The 20,448-nt window shown below is 40.0% G+C and overlaps 1 protein-coding gene and 1 non-coding gene across 2 annotated transcripts in view; one reads left to right on the forward strand and one right to left on the reverse strand.

Moving 5' to 3' along the window:
* Window positions 1–5,542: 5,542 nt before the first annotated feature.
* Window positions 5,543–5,661, reverse strand: LOC145412313 (5S ribosomal RNA). The gene has a single exon (XR_013899572.1). It is a non-coding gene; the product is annotated as a 5S ribosomal RNA (ribosomal RNA).
* A 2,518-nt stretch (window positions 5,662–8,179) lies between these two features.
* The window catches only part of LOC145412106 (condensin-2 complex subunit G2-like), a 346,602-nt gene continuing 334,333 nt past the window's right edge, over window positions 8,180–20,448 (forward strand). Inside the window, exons 1-2 of the mRNA XM_080282023.1 lie at window positions 8,180–8,254; window positions 19,862–20,206. Coding sequence (XP_080138149.1) covers window positions 8,180–8,254; window positions 19,862–20,206 — 420 coding nt within the window. The remainder of the gene's footprint in view (window positions 8,255–19,861; window positions 20,207–20,448) is intronic.

Here is a 20,448-nt window from a genome sequence, read left to right on the forward strand (position 1 = left end):
TGAAATTGTACAGTATTTGTTACTATTTCTGTGTGCCTTATTGGCAGAATGAATAAAGGTGCTACTAATCATAAGGATGATAGGCAGTTTTGGGATTTAGAGCGAATATGAGATTAGTTACTAGTGAGATGGAGAGTGGTCAGTGACCAGATGTCATATGCAAGGGAGGGTTTGGTGTACAGTAGTATGTTGTGCCAAAACCGGCTATTTACGTCCCAACAGTTGTAAGATGTTCGGGAGAAGAAAAGTTGAAACGCAGTATACAAAATCTAGCGAACGTTGCGAGTCTCAGGGTGGACTTCAGTTTTATATGTACAATCACTCGATACTTGTGGGTGAATGTTTTCTGCCAAGAGTGATTATTGTATGGTTAGTTACCAAGCTTGTAGCCACATTTCACTCATGATAGTTTCTCCCAGGGTTAATGATAGCCATGCTATTACTACTTGACATGTCATGAGGGTGATTTGCCAGGTATCTTAGGTTTGCTGAGGCTCCAGGCTGATACAGAATAAGTCCAGTGAACTGTAGGGAACTGGCCATGGCCACTTCAATTGAGCATCCCAATATAACTGTAGTTGCTTGTTATCTTCATCGTGAGGCACTGTACATGATGTAAACAAGTTATTAGGTCTGACATTCACCACAAGGACAACGGCTGAGCTTGAGAATTTTATGTCAGGGGATACCACATCAGATAGCATCATTATCATCCACCCTTTCACCAAGCACCAGCAGTGCCATCTTCAGTGTTCTTTCTGGATTTGCCAATCGCAAACTACAGCTTTAGCTTCTTGAACCTTGGGTAACTCTTGTTTTATCAGTCACTTAGCTAAAGAAAGGAGTTCCTTATTGACGGAGTGTATGCAGTTGAAAAGCAGGGTACTCCTGTGAGTAATGCTGGCAGCTAGTAGGGTACTGATTCTCGCTGGTGCCTGTGACCTATTCAGTGCACAGTGACCCGATACCTGGCAGAATAGAAAAGACCATAATCCATATACAGGATGGCGTAAAGAAAACGTGGGTTAGAGCAGTTGCGCTCGGGGAGTCGCGGTTCATTGGAAACATGTGTGCTACTGGGCCTAATTAACTTCCGCGAGTGACGCGACCCGAATTCTACCCACTTATGGTATTATCCGTTTCCCCCACTCCTTGTCCCGTCCTCCCCTAGTGAAACATACTCAGTGAATTAAACGCCATCTCTGCCAAAGTGTATTATTCGGGTACTTCAATATCAATACTAAATATTCCTGTACAAGTGAATAGTGACTTACTGTGTGTGTTATCTTATCCATTGTATTAAAGGCTAATTCTGTGTTCCCTGTCTTTCACAAGTATCCAATATCTCTTTGTGTATATTGTCACGGTATCAGAGTTAAGGTAATAGATGTGTTAAGGTGTACTGCTTGGTTTTTATGTCCTGTTCCTCTGTGGGTGCTTTACTTCCGGTTCGGAAAGAGGACCCCGCTCAGTAGCTGGTGTTCTTAGGACTAGAAGTCGACTTAAAAACATCCAGCATAACAAAGACAATAAATATTTCAGTTCATTTAAAATCACAGTGACTGATTTTATGCTCGCTGATTGTACAAAATTTCTTTTTCTTTTTTTTTCTTTAGATGTGTGTGGTAAAATCCACCACCCCCTTTTATTTATTTATTTATTATTATTTTTTTTGGAAATACTGACTGTATATCATTTTACTTGCTGAACGAGGTGTGTGGCAAGGTCCACCACCTTTTTCTGCTGTATAAGTACTCTGTAACTCTCTCAACAATAAATATTATCAAATCAAATCAATGACTTTTTATGCTAAGACGTCTGGCATCCCTGCCAGGGATTCCCTGGTAGTGGCTGAGGCTTGGAACCAGTGTTGCCACAAGTACGACAATTATCGTACATGTACGATAATTGTACGATACCATTTTCTATTATCGTACAGTTTGTACGATAATTCTGGGTTGAAAGCTCTCTCTCTCTCTCTCTCTCTCTCTCTCTCTCTATAGCATGGCAGTTAAGTTTGTAGCACGCACAGCTAATCATGCACAGTTGTTACACAATTTGACAGATGAGTGATCTTAAGGGCTAATGTAATGGTGATCACTGAAAATACTTCTTTTATTGTCTTGGTGAGTTATCATCTGCAAGAGGAAGCTCATTTCTAAGAGTTATCTGTCTGAGTTTCATGGACTGCATTCTGCTGCTAATCAGACTGATTTTCTAGAGTGAAAAAAAGGCTATTTCTTGTAACATTATTTTTGTAATAAAGAATATGATTATATTATAACATTATTATGCGATTTTCATGATGTGCCCTAATTAGTCTGATACAAGGTAAAGTGATAAATATACACCGAAGTATACGACAGTACCTTACAAAATTAAGGTACTGATGAAGATTTATTGTAATGGGTAAGTTTTCAGTAAATACATCAAGGTATCGGCGACAGTTTTTAAATACATCAGATTATTAAACACTATAGAAGTGAACTTAATAGTGTACGATAATTCCACCCAAAAACGATAATTTTTAAGAGCCGGTACGTTAAATTCCCATCCAAAAGTGTGTAATTGGAACCCGTTTGAATGTTTGTACGAGCGGTTTGGCGCTAAATGTCATTTGTTAAACAAAGTTTTAAAGACGGACACTATTGTGCAAGCTGGTGTATATGTGCCTGGTTTAGGATACTACAATTAATATCAATACCTGGTAATAAAGGATTGCTGCCCAGGTCACCGGTGTAAGTATGTTGTTTCATGTTTGTCTCAGTTGACTGAAACTTGGGGCGATAGGCTGTTTCTACTTTCGATGGACTGACATGGTGCTATGTGTATTTAGTGTTAGTAAATAGTGATATGATTCTTGACAAAAGCCCCTGAAACAAATATATGAGAGGATAGAACAATGACTGGTTTGGAGAACGGTAAATTTTTAGAAGTAACCAACGTTTTCTTTTATAATTATTTTTATTGTTTCCAATGCAAAATACTGTGCTTTAATTAGTTTTGATACTCATTTTGGGGGGAAAATCCCTCTTTTGGAATTTTGAGTAAGATTTCCAAAACTGGGTTTATCCTCCAAAATCAAGATCAAGATTAATTCAAAACACACTATTTTGCATTAAACTACGGTAACCCAAACTAACCTAACCTAGGCTTAATCTTGGGCCTGACATAGACCGAGTACACACGCCTGCACCAGCCAATATGGCGCAACATTCATCCGCTACTGAGCGATAGCCTAACCTAAGCCACTATATGACTACCCCTACAAAATTTGCTCCCCCAACTCAAACTAGGCTTAAAAGGTAAGTCTTAGTTAGAATAGTTCAGGGACCTAATATGATGAAAATTGGTAACGTTGGTTACTTCTAAAGTTATACCTGGAGAACTTGTGGAATTTTTTTTGAAGTTTTTACATCCACTCACTTGATGTAGTGCTGCCTACTTCTTCCTTAGCCTTTATCATTTTTTTTCTGTGCCTGCCATCCTCTCTTCCTATTTCTCCCATCTTTCCTGTCACTACTTATTGCTTTTCTTTATGTTACAGGTGGCTTTACATTGAGTGACAAGCCAAATGGTTTCCTGTAAGCCAAGAAACCATTTACAACGCTGGGTGGTAACCATATAACCAAACCATATGTGCTCCCTACATGTCAGGTGGGTTGGTGGAGGGGTAGTGCCCCTCCCTGTAAAGCAAATAACTCAGAGTCAAATGGCCACCCCGTACAGGATTATGGTGTCTGGCAATAGATAGACAGTTGAAACTACTAATGGTCATTCAAGCATTCTCAGGCTCAACATGCCACTTCAGTGGCTTTATAAATTTCAGATATAGGATGTAAAAAATTACATTAAACATGCTCTTCACTTTAAGCAGGAGAAGCTCCTTGATAAACTCAGTTCTCCATAATAGTCGGTTATATTTTTCTGATCATTTTTGGGATGGTAAATAAATGTTTCGTGTCAAATTTGTTTCCTCATTGTTTTAAGCTGTCCCCCTCAGTGACAACCCTTGATTCGTCAGCGTAATGGTGGAAGGGACTGTCCTGGCCTAACTGTTTAACTAAACCCAACCTAAGGTAACCCAGCTTAACTGTACCTCATAATGTAACCTAGCCTAACCCACCCCAGCCTAACCTTAACCACACCTACTGTTGGGAAATGGAAAGAGAAGTCCATCTTTGAGTGCAGTAAGATTCCTCACAATACAGTAAAACCTCGATATAACGGCCTTTGTTAGACTGTAATTTACATTTATTGGAATCGAGGAGCTACTGGTCTAAAGTTTTATATATCGGAAAACGTTTGAGGAAGTCAGAAGCAGTCTGGACTGCCTGACCATTTCAGCTGTGTTCAACACAATAAGGTAAATAAAAGACATGTTTATCAGAGTACACTTCAGTACTATGATATATAGTATACCATTTGATTATGTAGTGAATGTATAATACAGTACAGTACTGTAAAGTAAAAACAGTTGGTGTAATCCGGACTAATGTCTGATTTATTGCAAAAAGTTTGTGTTAGCAGGGGGAAGTCTGGATGTCACTTTTTTCGGAATTTTGCTTTTTTTGGAGTGGCTTGGACCCCAATTAGTCCATGTTAGTGAGGTTTTACCGTAATTTTGGTTTTGGACATGTGGAGAATTTCAGATTTTAACCCTCCCCAATCTTTAGATCTCCTTATCTGGAGTATTTTAAACCCCAGAACATGCAGTTGTGAATGAATAATAATGTTGTAAATGACTTTCCAAATTTTTTCCACATTTCAGAACTTTGTGTCAGGAGATATTTCAGGTTCCGTTAGAGAGCTTCTGTGCATTCGTATGCTTGTTTCTAGTCGCCAGTAGCCATGCATTTGTGCCTGACTAGGTTTTTCTTGGCGGTTGATTTGTGCACGACATGTCTTTACTGGCCAGATCACTGGTAACAGGTGAATTGCCAAGACAATGGCATGCTGGGGGGGGGGAGGTCATGTGGGGTAAGGCATTGTCCCTGCCTGGCATCTTGTAGAGGAAGGTGTCCTGTGCATACGTACCAAAAATCACGCGCGAAAATTGAAAATTGTGCAAATTAGGGACCTTGCAATTCATGCTTGTTTTTATACGTCAACGGGACTGACAGTGACGAAATGTGTGGACGTATATATACGTCAACAGGATGCGGTGGGTTAACGATCTAATTGGTTAGGTAAAACCCCGTCGTTAGGTGGGGTATCTTATATCGGGGTATTTTTAACATGTATTTCAATGTGGACTGTTTACCAGCTTTGGGTTCCCCTTCAAACCAAGTCCAAAACCCACGCAGATGAGCCCAAAAACAGGTTTAAAGGCAGTCTAAATGGCTTAACAGCTGTCAAGGAAAGTAACCTAAGCCTAACACCTGTAAATAACTCACCAAAACCAGCAAAACAAATCTGAAAAAAATAAATAAATAAATTGCCAGACGCCATGTATCCCAAACGGGGTGGCCAACGGCTTAGAGTTAATTGTTTTACAGGGAGGGGCACTAATCCTCCACCAACCCCACTTGACACGTAGGGATGCCAACAGCATCTGGTGTTCCCAGGCGGTCACCCATCCAAGTACTAACCAGACCCAACGTTGCTTAACTTCGCTGATCGGACGGGAAGCGGTGTACTCAACGTGGTATGGCTGTTGGCTGAATGTCGTCAAATATAAGTCTAGAAAAAAATCAAGCTTAATAAACCGTACCCCAAAATGACAGTGTTCACCCTGCCTATGGCTGAAACACATTAATTGAAATCTAAAAACAGTTTATAAATCAACCTAAACACACAATTTTAGTCTAAAATATCATCAAAATTGTTAAGAAAAAACCCATCGTTAAACCGGCGTTTGGCCATCGTTAGGCGGGGTATGGTGCAATTTCTGTCCCCATCGTTAAGCCGGGGTATCGTATGTCGAGGTATTACTATTATATACATACAGTATAAATATATATATATATATATATATATATATATATATATTGTATATATATATATACCTGTATATATTTATATGTATATATACACAGTATATACATAAGTGAAATTCTGACAAAAGCGACTTCCTGATTTCCCGCTAACCTGTACTTTTTCTGATATACAGTGCAATAAATTGTTGTGTGTTAAGTTTTCACTCAAGGTGTGACTGGTTTGGAAATTTTAATGGGAAGGTACATGGAGGGCACAGGATCCTCGTGGGAAGACGGGCGCATGTGCTACCGATAAGCTAAACCACTGGTAATAGTTCAAGGCATGCCCAAACAACTTTTATTAAAACAAATGAAAATTGTTTTGTGGAATTTGGAAAAAATTATTTTGAAAGAAGTAACCATCTTTAGGTTTCTGTAAGAACTCCATTATTTCTCTGATGTTTCTAAACATTTTCCTCATAGTACAAAAACGGATAGATCAAAGTTGATGAAAACTCTCATTAACAGATGTTGGAAATTTTGTGACAGGAAGGAAATTTCATTTACAACACCCAAATTCTGCAAAAGTAAATAATAAAGACATTAAGGCTGCATTTGCTTATAGCAGCAGGGATTTCCTACTGGGGGTAACAAGTTATTTGTGGAGATGTACCGATGTATCGATATCAGTGGTATCGGCCTATTTTTAGAGTATCATAATCGGTATCGGCTGATTTTCTGCCAATACTACCAATACTTAATTTAAAGGAATTCAGTGCATGGCATATCACTCACTGGAAGTTATTTTGTTAAAGAGAATTTGGATGTTTTGTAGGGGTGAAAAATAAATCATTGGTATTATCCAATTATTTACTTTCATATTACTTTGAGTACATGGTGTGTGGTAATACAGTACACTCTTTGGTAATGAGCTACATCTGCCACCATGGACATGTATGAGACAGGTTGGTAGCCTCACATCAGCGCCTCAGGGCCCTGCCACAGCCCTCAGACAGCAGGCACCACCCTCCCTCACTGATATCAGTATCGGTCCAGTTTTGTGGTATCGGTCAAAATGTTGGTATCAGTACATCTCTAGTTATTTGATCCCAAAACCCGTTTGTTCCCAAGTCATTCTGGTTAAGTTACATTAAGTTGAAAGAATTTTGTATGAATGAGCATATGACAGGGGTTTGGCTTCCCAGTTCTTTCACAGTGAAGTGGTTGTTGTTGGCTTGTCTCTAGCTAATAGATGGTATGAAGCACTGGAATGGATGTGTATACCTGTGCAGTGGAGTCAGGATTTTGTGGGCTTGGCTGGTGAGTGAATGAGTGTGGCACATTCAGTTGTACAATTATTGGATTTTTCTTGTCCTATGGACTCTACCTCACACCATCTTTGTGTGGAAAAAGAGGTATTATTTGGGTGGAGTAGAATCACACATGACAACTGCCCTGCTTCACACAGCCTAGCACATATAATGTGGCACTGCACAGCACATGCCACACTAAGATGCAGACATATCATCAGTGTAAAGAACCTTTAGATCATTCCCATAGGGACAATAGTTAATCAGCGATCAGCAGGTGGCACGACAGACCAGCATTAAGGGACAGTAACAACCACCATCTGCAAACTTTGTGCCTAAGGTTCAGTCCGAATAGGCCATGAAGTCCAAGTCCCAGTTTTAAAGGATGCAGCTTCCATAACTGGGAAAATGAGTCTGCATAGTCCAAACTGTACCAGTCATCTAGTGAACCACACATGGTAGCTGATGACGGGATTGTACAGTATGTATTTTGCCTGTTAGAAAAGAAATGTTAAACCAGTAAGTACGGTATTATTTTAGGCTATACATATACCGGTATTGTATTGTACTTTTACATTGACTTTTTTTTTTTTTTTCCCCCCCCCTTCATAAATGTGTTCCCCAAAACTGAGTTGTGGCACTATGCATTGTGGTTAGCTTGCCTGCAGTGTATGTAATAATGAATAGCAAATCATTATAAGAAAGCAAGATTATTGGATTTGATTCGGGTATGGATTGTAGCATCGTACTGGTTATGCTGCTAGTTTGCCTACACATCACCATACTGACTATAGGTAGATAGATATAGTAGGTAGGGGAGAAAATGAGCAGTTGAGCAGCTTAATTGCTGCATTGTAACTGAGCTTGTAAACTACACTCAGTTTCATTATTAAGCTATTGTGATAATTACTTTTTTTCTTTTCTTTTTTCCTAGGAGGGTGACTCTTCAGCATGGCTAAAGCAGAACTCCTTGAGGTTGTGGAAGAAAACCAACCAGAGCATTTCCTCAGTTATTTGAGTAAATATGTAAGTTTTCTTTCCTGCATTGCATTTTGTTTAGCACTGAAATTTATGGGAATTAGGTGAAGGATGGTTTTAATACTTGATGTGAAAGTGGTCTGTTGTGGACCATAACATTTTTTAGAGTTTAACCCGTACAGTATATGGTAACTCAGAATCAGACAGTTGTCACTGAAATTTAGATAAGCTAAATGGTTTACAAATTTATCATGATGTAACTAAGTGGTCTAGGTGCTGATTTTCTCCACATAGTAATGTGGAGTGAGTTCACCCAAACTGCAGTCAGTAAACAACATTTGGATGAGTTCATATTACTGTGTTATGAGGAGGAAATCAGCAATTGGACCATTTAACAGCTGCATTGTGATTGAGCTTTGGAAATGCATTTGTAGAACATTTATATCTTAAACCATATTCAGTACTGTAACTATATCCCAAAGTTTGATATAGTCTGTTTATTGTGGTACAGCCTGTACTCTGTAATTAGGTTGTCTGTGCATACAGTGTGACACAAGACTGCCTTGCAGTTCTTTAAAATCCACCAGTATTAAGTGTACTTATTATCAAATATTCGCTTGAATATGTAAATTGGTCTTTCTCCTGGCACTGAAAATGTTTGTAACTCATGACTACTATACCTGCAATTCTTGTTCAAAACACCCTTTCAAATATTTTGAAGGATGTTAATTAGATTTCTAGAGTTAGGGGGTACAAGTCATGACTCTTAATAAAGTACTTTGGCCCATAAAGAAATCCAGCATCTCATCTAGTGAATACAGTAAAACCTCGATATAACAGACTTCAGTAGACCAGAATTCGCTTTTATTGGACTCGAGGAGCTACTGGACTAAATTCCTATATATCGGAAAAAGTCCGTTAAAGCCAAAAACGGTCCGGACTGCCTGACCACTTCAGTTATGTTCACCACAATAAGGTATATAAAAGACATGTTTATCAGTGTACAGTACAGTATTATTATATATTTTACCATTTTCATTTACCATTTGATTAATGGTGTGAAGTTACAACACAGTACAGTACCACAAAGGTAGTCAAAACAGTTTAAAAACTGTTTGTGCTATCCAGACTCATCTGATATAACGGAAAAAGTCCAGGTTAGCAGGGGGAAGTCCAGATGTTGCTTTTATTGGAATTTCGCATTTTTGGAATGGTTTGAGCCCCAATTAGTCTGTTATAGTGAGGTCTTACTGTAGTACAGGAAGAAGTGGAGGTTTCCACTCATTCTCAGTAAACCACATCAGTAGTACATTCCTTTTGGTATGCAGATCAGTTCTTTGGCTTCCCCCGAACTCATATACAGTCATTACTCGTTTTACGATGGGGTTACTCAGGTCATATCTTATCAATATACCGATTTTATCATAAATTGGTACATTGAAACCCATTATAAAAGGGGGTTACGTCAACTCAACTTCCCACAGTCACCTAACCAAGACTGAACCATAAATGATAACCCACCTTCATTCCTTCCTGTGTTGGTCCAAGTCGTCCCCCCCCCCCCCCCCCCGAGGCTGGGGGACAGCCTATGCTTACAGGCACTAGTGGTCAGCCTCTGAGTCAAACAGGAACAGGTTAGGGAGAGGGGAACCCGGCCCATACCTGCACCAACCTTAGGACTGGGACCCATACCTGCACCAACCATAGCACTGGGGCCTACACTGGCACTGACCTTACCACTGGGCACACAGACCCACAGTAATCCCTTAATTCACACGAACTTTTTTCACACGATTTCGGTTATACAAGAAATTTTCGTACATGAAACGCATCTTGGCCACCAACCTGCTTCACCCCGCCAGTTCCTAACTCGTGACAATATCCCATTTGCCGCTTACCTTTCTCAAATGCCACTGTAAATAGTTTATTGCATAACAACAAAATTCAGGAAGGCTTGGACACAATAAAATTCATAAATAATATAAGCAATATACTGTACTGTATATTCTTACAAAGTCAATGAGATCCATTCCTGCTCACTTAGTTCACCCGACATGGTGCGACTAAATACCGAATTGGCACTTTCCACTGGAAAATATATATATATTTTTTTGCCACATTGGCTAATACACGCCTAATTATATGAAATCCGCTAAAAAAAATTGTACTTAATATAACTTAAAACAAAAATTAAGTTTCAGAGCTAAAATGCACCAGTGTTAGCAGATATTTGCCCTTCAAGTGATCAGCATGCCTTGGCAGACTTCTGTTTTGCATAAATATTTATTTTGAATACAAAAAAATGTTTCTGCATTGTAAATCGATATTTATACAAAACATAAGCCTGTCCCGGTGAGCTGTTAGGCTAGAGGCAAAACACTTCTGCTAACTTAGAAATTTTCGCTCTGAATCCTGATTTTCTATTAATAATTAGGCACAAACTGACAGAATTTCAAATAATTAGGTGATAGGTGGTGGCAGCCATCATCCACTCACTTGTTGTAGTGCTGCCTACTTCTTCCCTAGCCTTTATCATTCTTTTTCGGTGCCTGTCCTCTCTTCCTATTTCTCCCATCTTTCCTGTCACTTCTTATTGCTTTGCTTTCCTTTACAGGTGGCTTTACATTGAGTGACAAGCCAAATGGTTTCCTGTAAGCTAAGAAACCATTTACAACGCTGGGTGGTAACCATATAACCAAATCATACGTGCTCCCTACGTGTCAGCAAGTGGGTTGGTGGAGGGTTAGTGACCCTCCCCGTAAAACAACTAACTCAAAGTCAAATGGCCACCCCTTACGGAATTATGGCGTCTGGCAATAGATAGATAGATTGATAGGTGTGCAAACCTATAAGATGATAAAGAATAAAATATTTTCCAATCAAAATTGCCAATTCTGCCCAAGATGGAAATCACATTCAATGATTGTATCTCGATCATCTGATTAGTGGTTGGCCAATGTTGGCAGATATTTCCCCTTCAGATCGTCAGGACACCTTGACAGACTTCTGTTTTGCATAAACATTTATTTTGAGTACAAAAAAAGTATCTGCATTGTAAATCGGTATATATTACAAAACAAAAGTCCATCAAGAGGAGTTATTAGTCTAGAGGCAAATCACTTATGCCAACTTTAAGAAATTTTTGCTCAGATTCCTGATTTTCTATTAATAATTAAATTAACCTTCTCGCACTCTTTCGATGCCACATGAGTCCAACCACTTCCAAGTACTGAGTGACAGTCTCTCACCAGCCCAGACCTCACACTCCCCACACTCCTCACTCAGCGATTTGTGCAGTATCAGAAACTGATTTCAATCATTTCATTCCCCCGCCCTTTTTATAACTGTATTGATTTGAAACTGGCTTATGTTATGGGGGGAAAAAAAAAAAAAAAAAAGGAATTATCATTTTGTATCATTCACTTATTTATTCAGTGCTCATTTGCTCACAGACATATAAACATTTCAGCAGTGATTATAGAATATTGTAGAGCATTCTGCGATCCATTTAGTAAAAATATGACACTTCTAGCTATACTAGAAATTTTTTTTATGGCATACGGAATAACAGTAGTCGTTCATCATGCCTGGTTGCTCTGAGAGAACTGTTTCCTATCATTCCATTCTCGCCCGCCCAGACCTCATGTTCCCCACATTCCTCACTCGGTGTTTGTGTGGCATCCAAAAATGATTACAATCATTTCATTCCCCTGCCCTACTGTTGAACTGTATTGTTATGAAACCGATACATGTTACAAATGAATAAATGATCTTCCTAATGAATAAAAATAAATAAATAAAGGATATAAAACACCATACAGTAAGTCCTTGAAATACAAAAACTCGAATTACGAATTTCTGACGGTACGAAAGCGATAAATTGTAGGACAAATTCCACAATATGAAAGTATGTCTCAATGGTATGAAAATCTATATGAGAGGAAATATGAAAAATTCAAAATGGGCGCGCTGCACAGCACCACGCTCACTTGCGGCGAGAAAACGAACTAAGCCCTCTCTGGTAAACACATTTTCGCGCGCTTCCCAGTCAAGTCACGTCCGTCCTCTCCTCTCAGCTTCGCTGTAAGTTACACTGTTTTTCGCTGTTCTTCACCTTTTTGTATTTTCACCATGCCTCCCCAGCCCTGCATCATCTCCAGCATCCGGAGAACCAGGTGCAAAGGAGAAACAGCATCGTACTGTCACTCTTGAGAGGAAATTGGAAATTCATTTTCATTCATTCATCGCCAGATGCCATGTATCCCAGACAGGGTGGCCAAGGGTTTAGAGTTAATTGTTTTACAGGGAGGGGCACTAATCCTCCACCAACCCCACTTGACACGTAGGGATGCCAACAGCATCTGGTGTTCCCAGGCGGTCACCCATCCAAGTACTAACCATGGAAATACAGTAATTATATTGAGTTATTTACCAGTAAATGTACAATGAAAGACACAACCATCTTCCCAATTCAGTCTGAAGAAAATTTACACGAGGCAAAATACAATGAAAACCCTGTGTCTACTAGTGCGTGTTTCAAATGGTTCAATTTTTCCACGCTATATTTGTCAGACTTTGGGAAGATACTTGTGTCTTTCATGGTACACTTGAAGCAGCAGAAAGACCTTATCAATTCAATGCATAATCCTCCAGCTTGTTTCTGTAATTTTCTGACAACTTTCAGTTTGGTAAATTACTTTTTCTTTTGCTGAAAAATTTCCTCCTTGTTATTATTGTCACTTTCCCGTACGATCATTTCCAGCGCAGTGGAAGAAACTCAGCGTGCTCAAAGGTGGATATCGTTTCCCAATTTCCCAACTGGAGGTTAGGTTAGGTTAAAATTGTTCGGTACAGATAAGTTCGGTTATGCCAGGTTTAGTTAAACACTTAGGGAAGAATAGTCCTTTCCGCCATTGTGTTAATGAAATAAACAAGAGTTGTCACACCAAAACAGCTAAAAATGATTGGGAAACAGATTTAATAAGAAACGTTTACTGTATTTACCAACCCAGAAATAATCTGAAAAATATAACAGACTATCAGGAAGAACTGATTTGGTAAGATGCTTTTACTGCTTAAAGTAAAACTTATGTTTAGTCCCCTCAGTGGCTGTGGGTTCAGATATTTGCGTACTCACATGGTCGGCCTTGGGACCATTTTTTCAAATTTCTAAAATCAATTTCTTTTTCTTGCATATGTGAAAAGACTTGTCTGGCACACCTGGCTCCCCCTCCCCCCCCCAAACCCATCCTGTGATTTGCTATGATTCGTGTAAGAATTAATAAAATTAGGATGCGTGTTACATCAGCATGTATACATCGGCTGAAAACATCTGGGACGAAGTGAACTGTGAACGCCAGACTGCTTGAGGTGGTAGTGTTGAGTCGTGTAAACACACCAGTGACTCATTCCCTTCCCATAATTGCTCGCAGTTTTTTTTTTAGCTCACCCTAACTCAACATCATGGACACCAGTACAGTAAGGCGTTGTTCTGGGCCTGTGGCCATGAAAACGATAATGGAATACATTATTGTTTGTATCAGTCCTCTCTCTTTCACTCATTCGCATAAGAACAAACAAAAGAATGAGCAGTAAATTTACACTAACTCTAAGGAGCAAAAATAATTGTGCACAGTCGGTCCGAAATATATCGGGAAGAGTGATACCAAACGAAGAATGTGGAACTGAATGCTAACCTATGAGGACGTTGGACCAGTACAGTAAGGTGTTGTTCAGGGCCAGCAGCTATGAAAGCGATAATGGAATACATTATTGTTTGCATCAGTCTTCTTTCACTCATACACATAAGAACAAACTAAAGAATGAGCAGTAAATGTATACTAACTCTAAGGAGCAGAAATAACTGTGCTCAGTTGGTTCGAAATATACTGTATTGGGAAGAGTGATACCGAACGAAGAATGTGGAATTGAATGCTAACCTACAAGAACATGTGGGACGAAAGAGTAATTTTTTTTCTGATTAGCAAGTACTTTTGTTCCATATCATCTCTTAAAATTGTAACACCTATATTCTTTCGTGTAAGCATACAGCCTAAAGACCATACCAATTCAGTTCATATTCCTCTAGTTTGTCTTCTATATTTTTCTGACTATTTTGAGGGTGGTAAATTATGTTCCTGAAAGAAACTTACTCAAAATTAGGGCGCATGTAACTTAAGCATGTAAACATCGGCGTGGAGTGAAGAGAACGCCTGACTGATGGGATGGTAGAGTAGGGTCATGTACACACACCAGTGACCTTCGTTTCTTTCCCGTAATTGTTCGCAGTTTTTTATAATGCCCTAACTCAACTTCATTCACACCGGAACAGTGAAGTGTTGTTCAAGGCCGGCAACTACGAAGGGGTTAATGGAATACTGTATGAAAAATTCAAAATAGGCACGGTGCATAGCACCTCACTCGCTTGCCAAGGGAATACGAACTAACTCGTCTCTGGTAAACAAATTTTCGCATCCTTCTCAATTGAGTCCACGTCCCCCCTCTCCTCACAGCTTCGCTGTACGTGAGGATATTTTCGCAGCCCTTCACCTTTTCATATTGTTTTGCCATGCCTCCCAAGCGCCTTGCATCATCTCCAGCATTGGGGGAGCCCACTGCAAAGAAGCAACAGCACCGTACTCTAATTCTGGAAAGGAAATTGGAAATTATAAGACCCCATGAGTAGGGTCAGGGAGTCTCGGAGATTGGGCGTGCTTTAGGCCTTGTTGTTTCCACCATTGGAACTGTGATGAAGAGAAAGGAGATGTACAAGAATATGGCCACCTTCTCTACAATTGTATACAGGTATTGCTTACTTCTTAATAGGGGGGGTTGAAGTTTAGGTGGGGGTCCGAGGGGGTCCTGGGATGCATCTCCCCATTTATATGTGTATTTCAGTGGGGAAAATCGTTCCGATATATGAAATTTCGAATTACGGAAGTTTCTTTTAGTCCCTATCCCTTTCGTATATCAAGGACTCACTGTACTTTATTGTTCAGTAATGTATTCATTTACTCACTGACATATATACTTTGTGTGAGTACTGTATATGTCAGTGAGTAAATGAATACGTTACTGAACGATGAAGTAAGGTGTTTTATATCCTTTATTTTTTTTTTTTCCCCCATTCATTAGGAAGATCATTTATTCATTTGTAAGATGTATCAGTTTCATAACAATACAGTGAAAATGTAGGGCTGGGGAATGAAATGATTGTAATAATTTTTTGAATCCATACAAAATAAATCACTGAGTAAGGAACGTGGGGAGTATGAGGTCTGGGCGGGCGAAAATGAAATCATAGGAAACAGTTCACTCAGAGCAGCCAGGCGTGATGAATGGCTATTGTTATTCTGTATGCCACAAAAAATTTTCTAGTTTAGCTAGAAGTGTCATTTTTTTATGAAATGGATCACCGATAAATGCTCTACAATAGTCTATAATCATTGCCGAAATGTTTATATCTCGGTGAGTAATTGGTTATTGAATAAATAAGTGAATGATACAGCATGGTAATTCCCTTTTTTTTTTCCCATTAGGATGATCAAACAACAAATTGTTGTAAAAAAAATGCGACAAATTATATGGTTGGATGGTTGGACTCAACCTGCGTTGAATGAGCGTGAGCGGTTGATTTCACTCGGACGAATCCTGCATCAAAAGAGTGTGAGCGGTTGGATTCTTCACTGGACCCCCGTGTATGAAAGGGTTAAGCACAAATTTTTTACTGAATTGCAAATAATTAGGTGTGCAAATCTATATAGTGATAAAGATTAAAATATTTTCCAATTGAAATTGCCGATTCGGTCCAAGATTACGTGTTTGTATCTCAGTCAGCTGATTAGGGGTTGGCTGACCTTGTGGTGTTCCATTCCTTGTTGTTTTTCCTCAGCTTTCTGATCTTCTATCATACTCTCCACATTCTTGTCGACAACTATCTAAACAACCATTCTTAGGGTTGTAGCTAGCAAAATACAGATATTGTGTCAGTTATTATTATTGTTATTGTGTCATTGTTATTATTTTATGTACTGTGTATGTTAATTATGTTGGTATAGGTAGCCTACTTTCCAGAATGCTCTAGAATATCAGAATAATTGCCAGACAATATTGGAGAATTCGAACAAAGTACGGTAATAGTCCGGGAAATGGTATGTGAGACCGGACTTTTGCCATTCCCAGACTGGTCTCCCTCCCTTTTAGTCCGGCAAATCAAGGGTCGAGTATATTTGGAATTTATAATATTTAGTTGCTAATCATTCTAAAGAAATTTGGGAAACACTTTTGTAAGGAAGGTGTTTGGAGTTCGTTTATGGTACTATAGTCACGGCGCGCAACTCTGAGGTTGTTATCATCGTGCCCTGGCAACCTACCATTCAGAAGTGCGTCTGATTTCGTGTATAATAAGAGACGCGTATGATTCGTGGATCATATGTTCGTGTATAATATATTCATGTATCATATATTCGTGTATAATATATTCGTGCATAGTAATATGATTCATGTATAATATGATTCATGTATAATATGATGAGAAATCGGACTCACTTTTGAATGGTAGGTTGCCAGAGTATGATAATGACAACCTCAGAGTCGCGCGCCATGACTAAAGTATGTCTACCGCAGCACTGAAACTACCACTTGCCAGTAGCCCAAGCCCACCCAAAGCCTTACCTTGAGCATACAAGGCACAGGGTGATTTTCTGGAACTTTTTTTTTTTTTTTGGGGGGGGGGGGGCACCTTTTATGCCCGAAAATACGGTACTGTTTTTCCATTTGATCCTGACAAAATGCTTGCATCAGGGTGGAAATTATGACCGTGCAAACATTTTCACCAGCCTGGGCAGGAATATCCTGATGATGCGGCACTCTTTGGCAGGGTAGTTCACCTAGCGTCCACCAGAGACCTCCTCGGTCGTTCTTAGTTCCCGCCCGATGACTGTGTCGTGAACAGCTTCTCTTGGACAGTTGATATGGTGGCACACGTGGTGGCTTTTGTGGTTGTTCTCTACTTGCTTCAGGCCTTGCTTTTCCTTGCATGCCAGTAGACCACACGGGATGTGCTGTCAGTGTAACATCTTTGCCAGCCGCAGTGCAACAGTCAGAGTCAAGGAGCTAGTGGGTTATTCAGCACGACGCCCTGCAAGGAATCTTGCGTGTTGATATTGGTTTTATTCTAGCTTACTGTACTGTACCATGATTTTTTATTATTTTACCATTATTTTATTCCATTTAACACATCATGTTTTGTGTGCCCACTACATTTTTTGTGTGTGTGTGTGTGTGTAACCATTTTTTTCTTGTTTTTTTTTTCATTGCCCTGCAGTGGTGATGACTTGTCTGTGATTGATGGATCTGCTTGACCATGGTAATTGCTTGGCTGTGGTTTATAGGTGTGCTTGATCAGATAGAGTAGTGTTAAACAACAGGAAGAAGTGTTGTATGATATACTGTAGTGGCCTTTTACAATGGCTTTCAGAGTTAGGTTATCTACGAAAGGGAGCCAGAGGAGAAGTCCATTATCCGAACGGATCCACTTTCCGGACATGCATTTGGCCCTATGATAATCCCCCGATTGTGTGGACATTCCATGTCCAGACATGCCTTTTCCGGATGTTAGGCTGTAGCCCTATTATCCATATTCACACTTGCCTTTACCGGACATTAGGCCATGGCTCTATTAACCATATCCGGACATGCCTTTTCCAGACATTAGGCTGTGGCTCTATTATTTCCATATCCGGATTTTTTTGGGCATATCCGAACATAAAAGTTCCGACATCAGTGGCTTGGCAGCTTACAGATTTAAACAGTCAGTTGGGTGGCCAGCCTGCCTCTGGCCACGCACGAGTAATGGCCTGAACCCACAAGCTGAGCAAAAATGGCTGTCCAGTTCCCTATCAAACGGTCATTGTCCCCTGACTGCCCCTATCATTCAGACCAGTTCCCTGCCCAACGGTCGATGTCCCCCGGCTGCCCCTGTCACTCGGAAAGTTCTGCCAGCGCACAAGTAATGCAAGCCAGTAACCCACAAGTTGAGCAAAATGGCTGTGGGGCTCCCTACCAAATGGTCAAAGTCCCTTGGCCGCCCTCACTTCTCCCCCTCTTCCCCCCTCCTTGTTCTGTGTTGCCAGGCGTGTCCCTCCTCCTCCCTCAGTCCCCCTACTCTCCCCTACACCTGCTTAGCACACTGCCTCTCCCACCATCCCTGCATTGCCACCAGTGATGTTTTTTTTAGTTTGGAAGTTTAATTGAAAACTATTGGTTGTATTGAAATTACAAAAACACCTTAAGAAAACTCTTGAAATTATGCATCTTGGTATTTGCTTAGCTCTTGCTTGGTGCGGGCAAAATTTTGCACTAGGATGTTGGGAAATTATCTGAAGCAATTTTTACTCTTGAACAAGATTATTCTTACTGCATTTCTGTACTTTTACTCATCAGTTTTGTGTGTTTTTATTAGCTGATTGCATAATCACCAGTTAAGATGATGGTGTACAGTCTATACCAATATAACCAATTTCCTTGGGCAAATTTTACCATGGAAATATTTTTCTTTGTGCCGAGGAAGCTCCCTTAACTTTGTTCTCCAATCTCTTGGTGTCCCAGAAACTTATTGAAAACTTGCGGTTCCAGATAGGGTTAAAATTCTTTTTGGAACTGTCATCTTCATTGATTTTTTGATGGATTTTTGTTGGTTATGCTTTCTTTTCTTAGTGTATATTATCACTGCACTACTTGTGTCACTGCTGGGACACAGTTACGATGCACTACAATAGCAGCTTGCTTAATGTTGGTGATGCAGTACAATGCAGGGTAGGTGAACATAAGAGAGTTCCCTACTCAGAGACGGCTGGTGCGAGAAGAATGATATGGGTGTACATGGAGTGAGCAATGGGTGCGGGGGCTGCACGAGCTTTTTTGCGCATCCTTTTCAGCGGGTAGGCTCAGCTGGCCACGGAATAACGCATGAGTCACATCTTTTTCCCATCACTCCCGGACGAAACATTGGAGGACCCATCGTTAAACCGGAGCTCAGCCATCGTTAGGCAGGGTGGGGTGGTATTTCTATCCCCCATCACAAATCCAGGGTGTCGCATGTAGGGGTATCGTATATTGGGGTTTGCCCATTATAGGTAGGGTATTTGTGGATTTTTGTTGTTTATACATTGTTTTCTTAGTGTCTGACATTACATTGGATATTCCCATGTGTGTTTTGATGTATAAATACAGCTGAAAGACTGGAGAACACTGCCAAAATCAGGAGGGGTACTGTATATATAGGTTGGGTATAGGTAGGGTATGGGTACAGGTGAGGATATTGCTCCGGATCTGGATTTTGCCCCCGTATCTAGACATGCCTTTGACTCTGTTATGTCGGATAATCGAGGGATTACTATATCTGTCTGTATCTATTGATCTATCTATCCATCTGTCAATTTATATACCATATACTGGTTGTTGAGATTTATGTAAAATATACATGTCTGGTTTTTGTTTTTTGTGTTTTCCCTGTTCATATTTGGATACTGCAAAAAGACTTACAGTATTTTTCAGCTATTTTTCCCCTAACTTTAACATTTGGTTCAGGTATATTGTTGTTAGTCTCTCTCCTCAGTAATTTGTAGCTCTTACTGTACGTGCATCTACTTCCAGAACAAAAAACGCAAACTAACTGAACTTGAAGAGGCTCTGTGTGAACTGAATCGGAGTCAGGTGGAACAGGTATGGGCCAGACTTCATTCTTGGTTTGATCACCAGTTGAACCAGCTGGTTGCAGAGGATGGGTCACAGACAAAAGAACAGAATCTCACTGGACCAGAAATACCATTTTCTGACAAAGGTGAAATGGTCACATTAAAAACAGCAGCAGAAAAACCAGCCATACATAGAAAAGAAGGTGATGCCCCAGTTATTGACCAAATGCAAGGAGAAGAGGAGCAGCAGATCATTGAAGGACAGGAAAACAGGCACCTGCAAAATGAAAATTCACATAATCTGGTAAGTTTGTATTTAAGATATCCAGTGGTATCAATTTTTGTTGTATGTTGTATAGGAGTGGCATCATGGAATGTGGGTAGTTTGAAGGGTAGAGGAGGGACATAGTGGAGACTGAGGATGAGTCGGGTGGATGTCTGCTGCTTACATGAAGTCAGGTTCAGGGGAAGGTCAGCTAGGATGATTGTTGGGAAGGACCGTGGGTATAGGCTGTTGTGGCAGGGGAGTGGATGAATAGTGTGTTT

Source organism: Coenobita brevimanus, chromosome 92 (assembly GCF_032717465.1).
Source record: "Coenobita brevimanus isolate Jiangsu-jjx chromosome 92, ASM3271746v2, whole genome shotgun sequence".
In the NCBI taxonomy this organism is placed as follows: domain Eukaryota; kingdom Metazoa; phylum Arthropoda; class Malacostraca; order Decapoda; family Coenobitidae; genus Coenobita; species Coenobita brevimanus.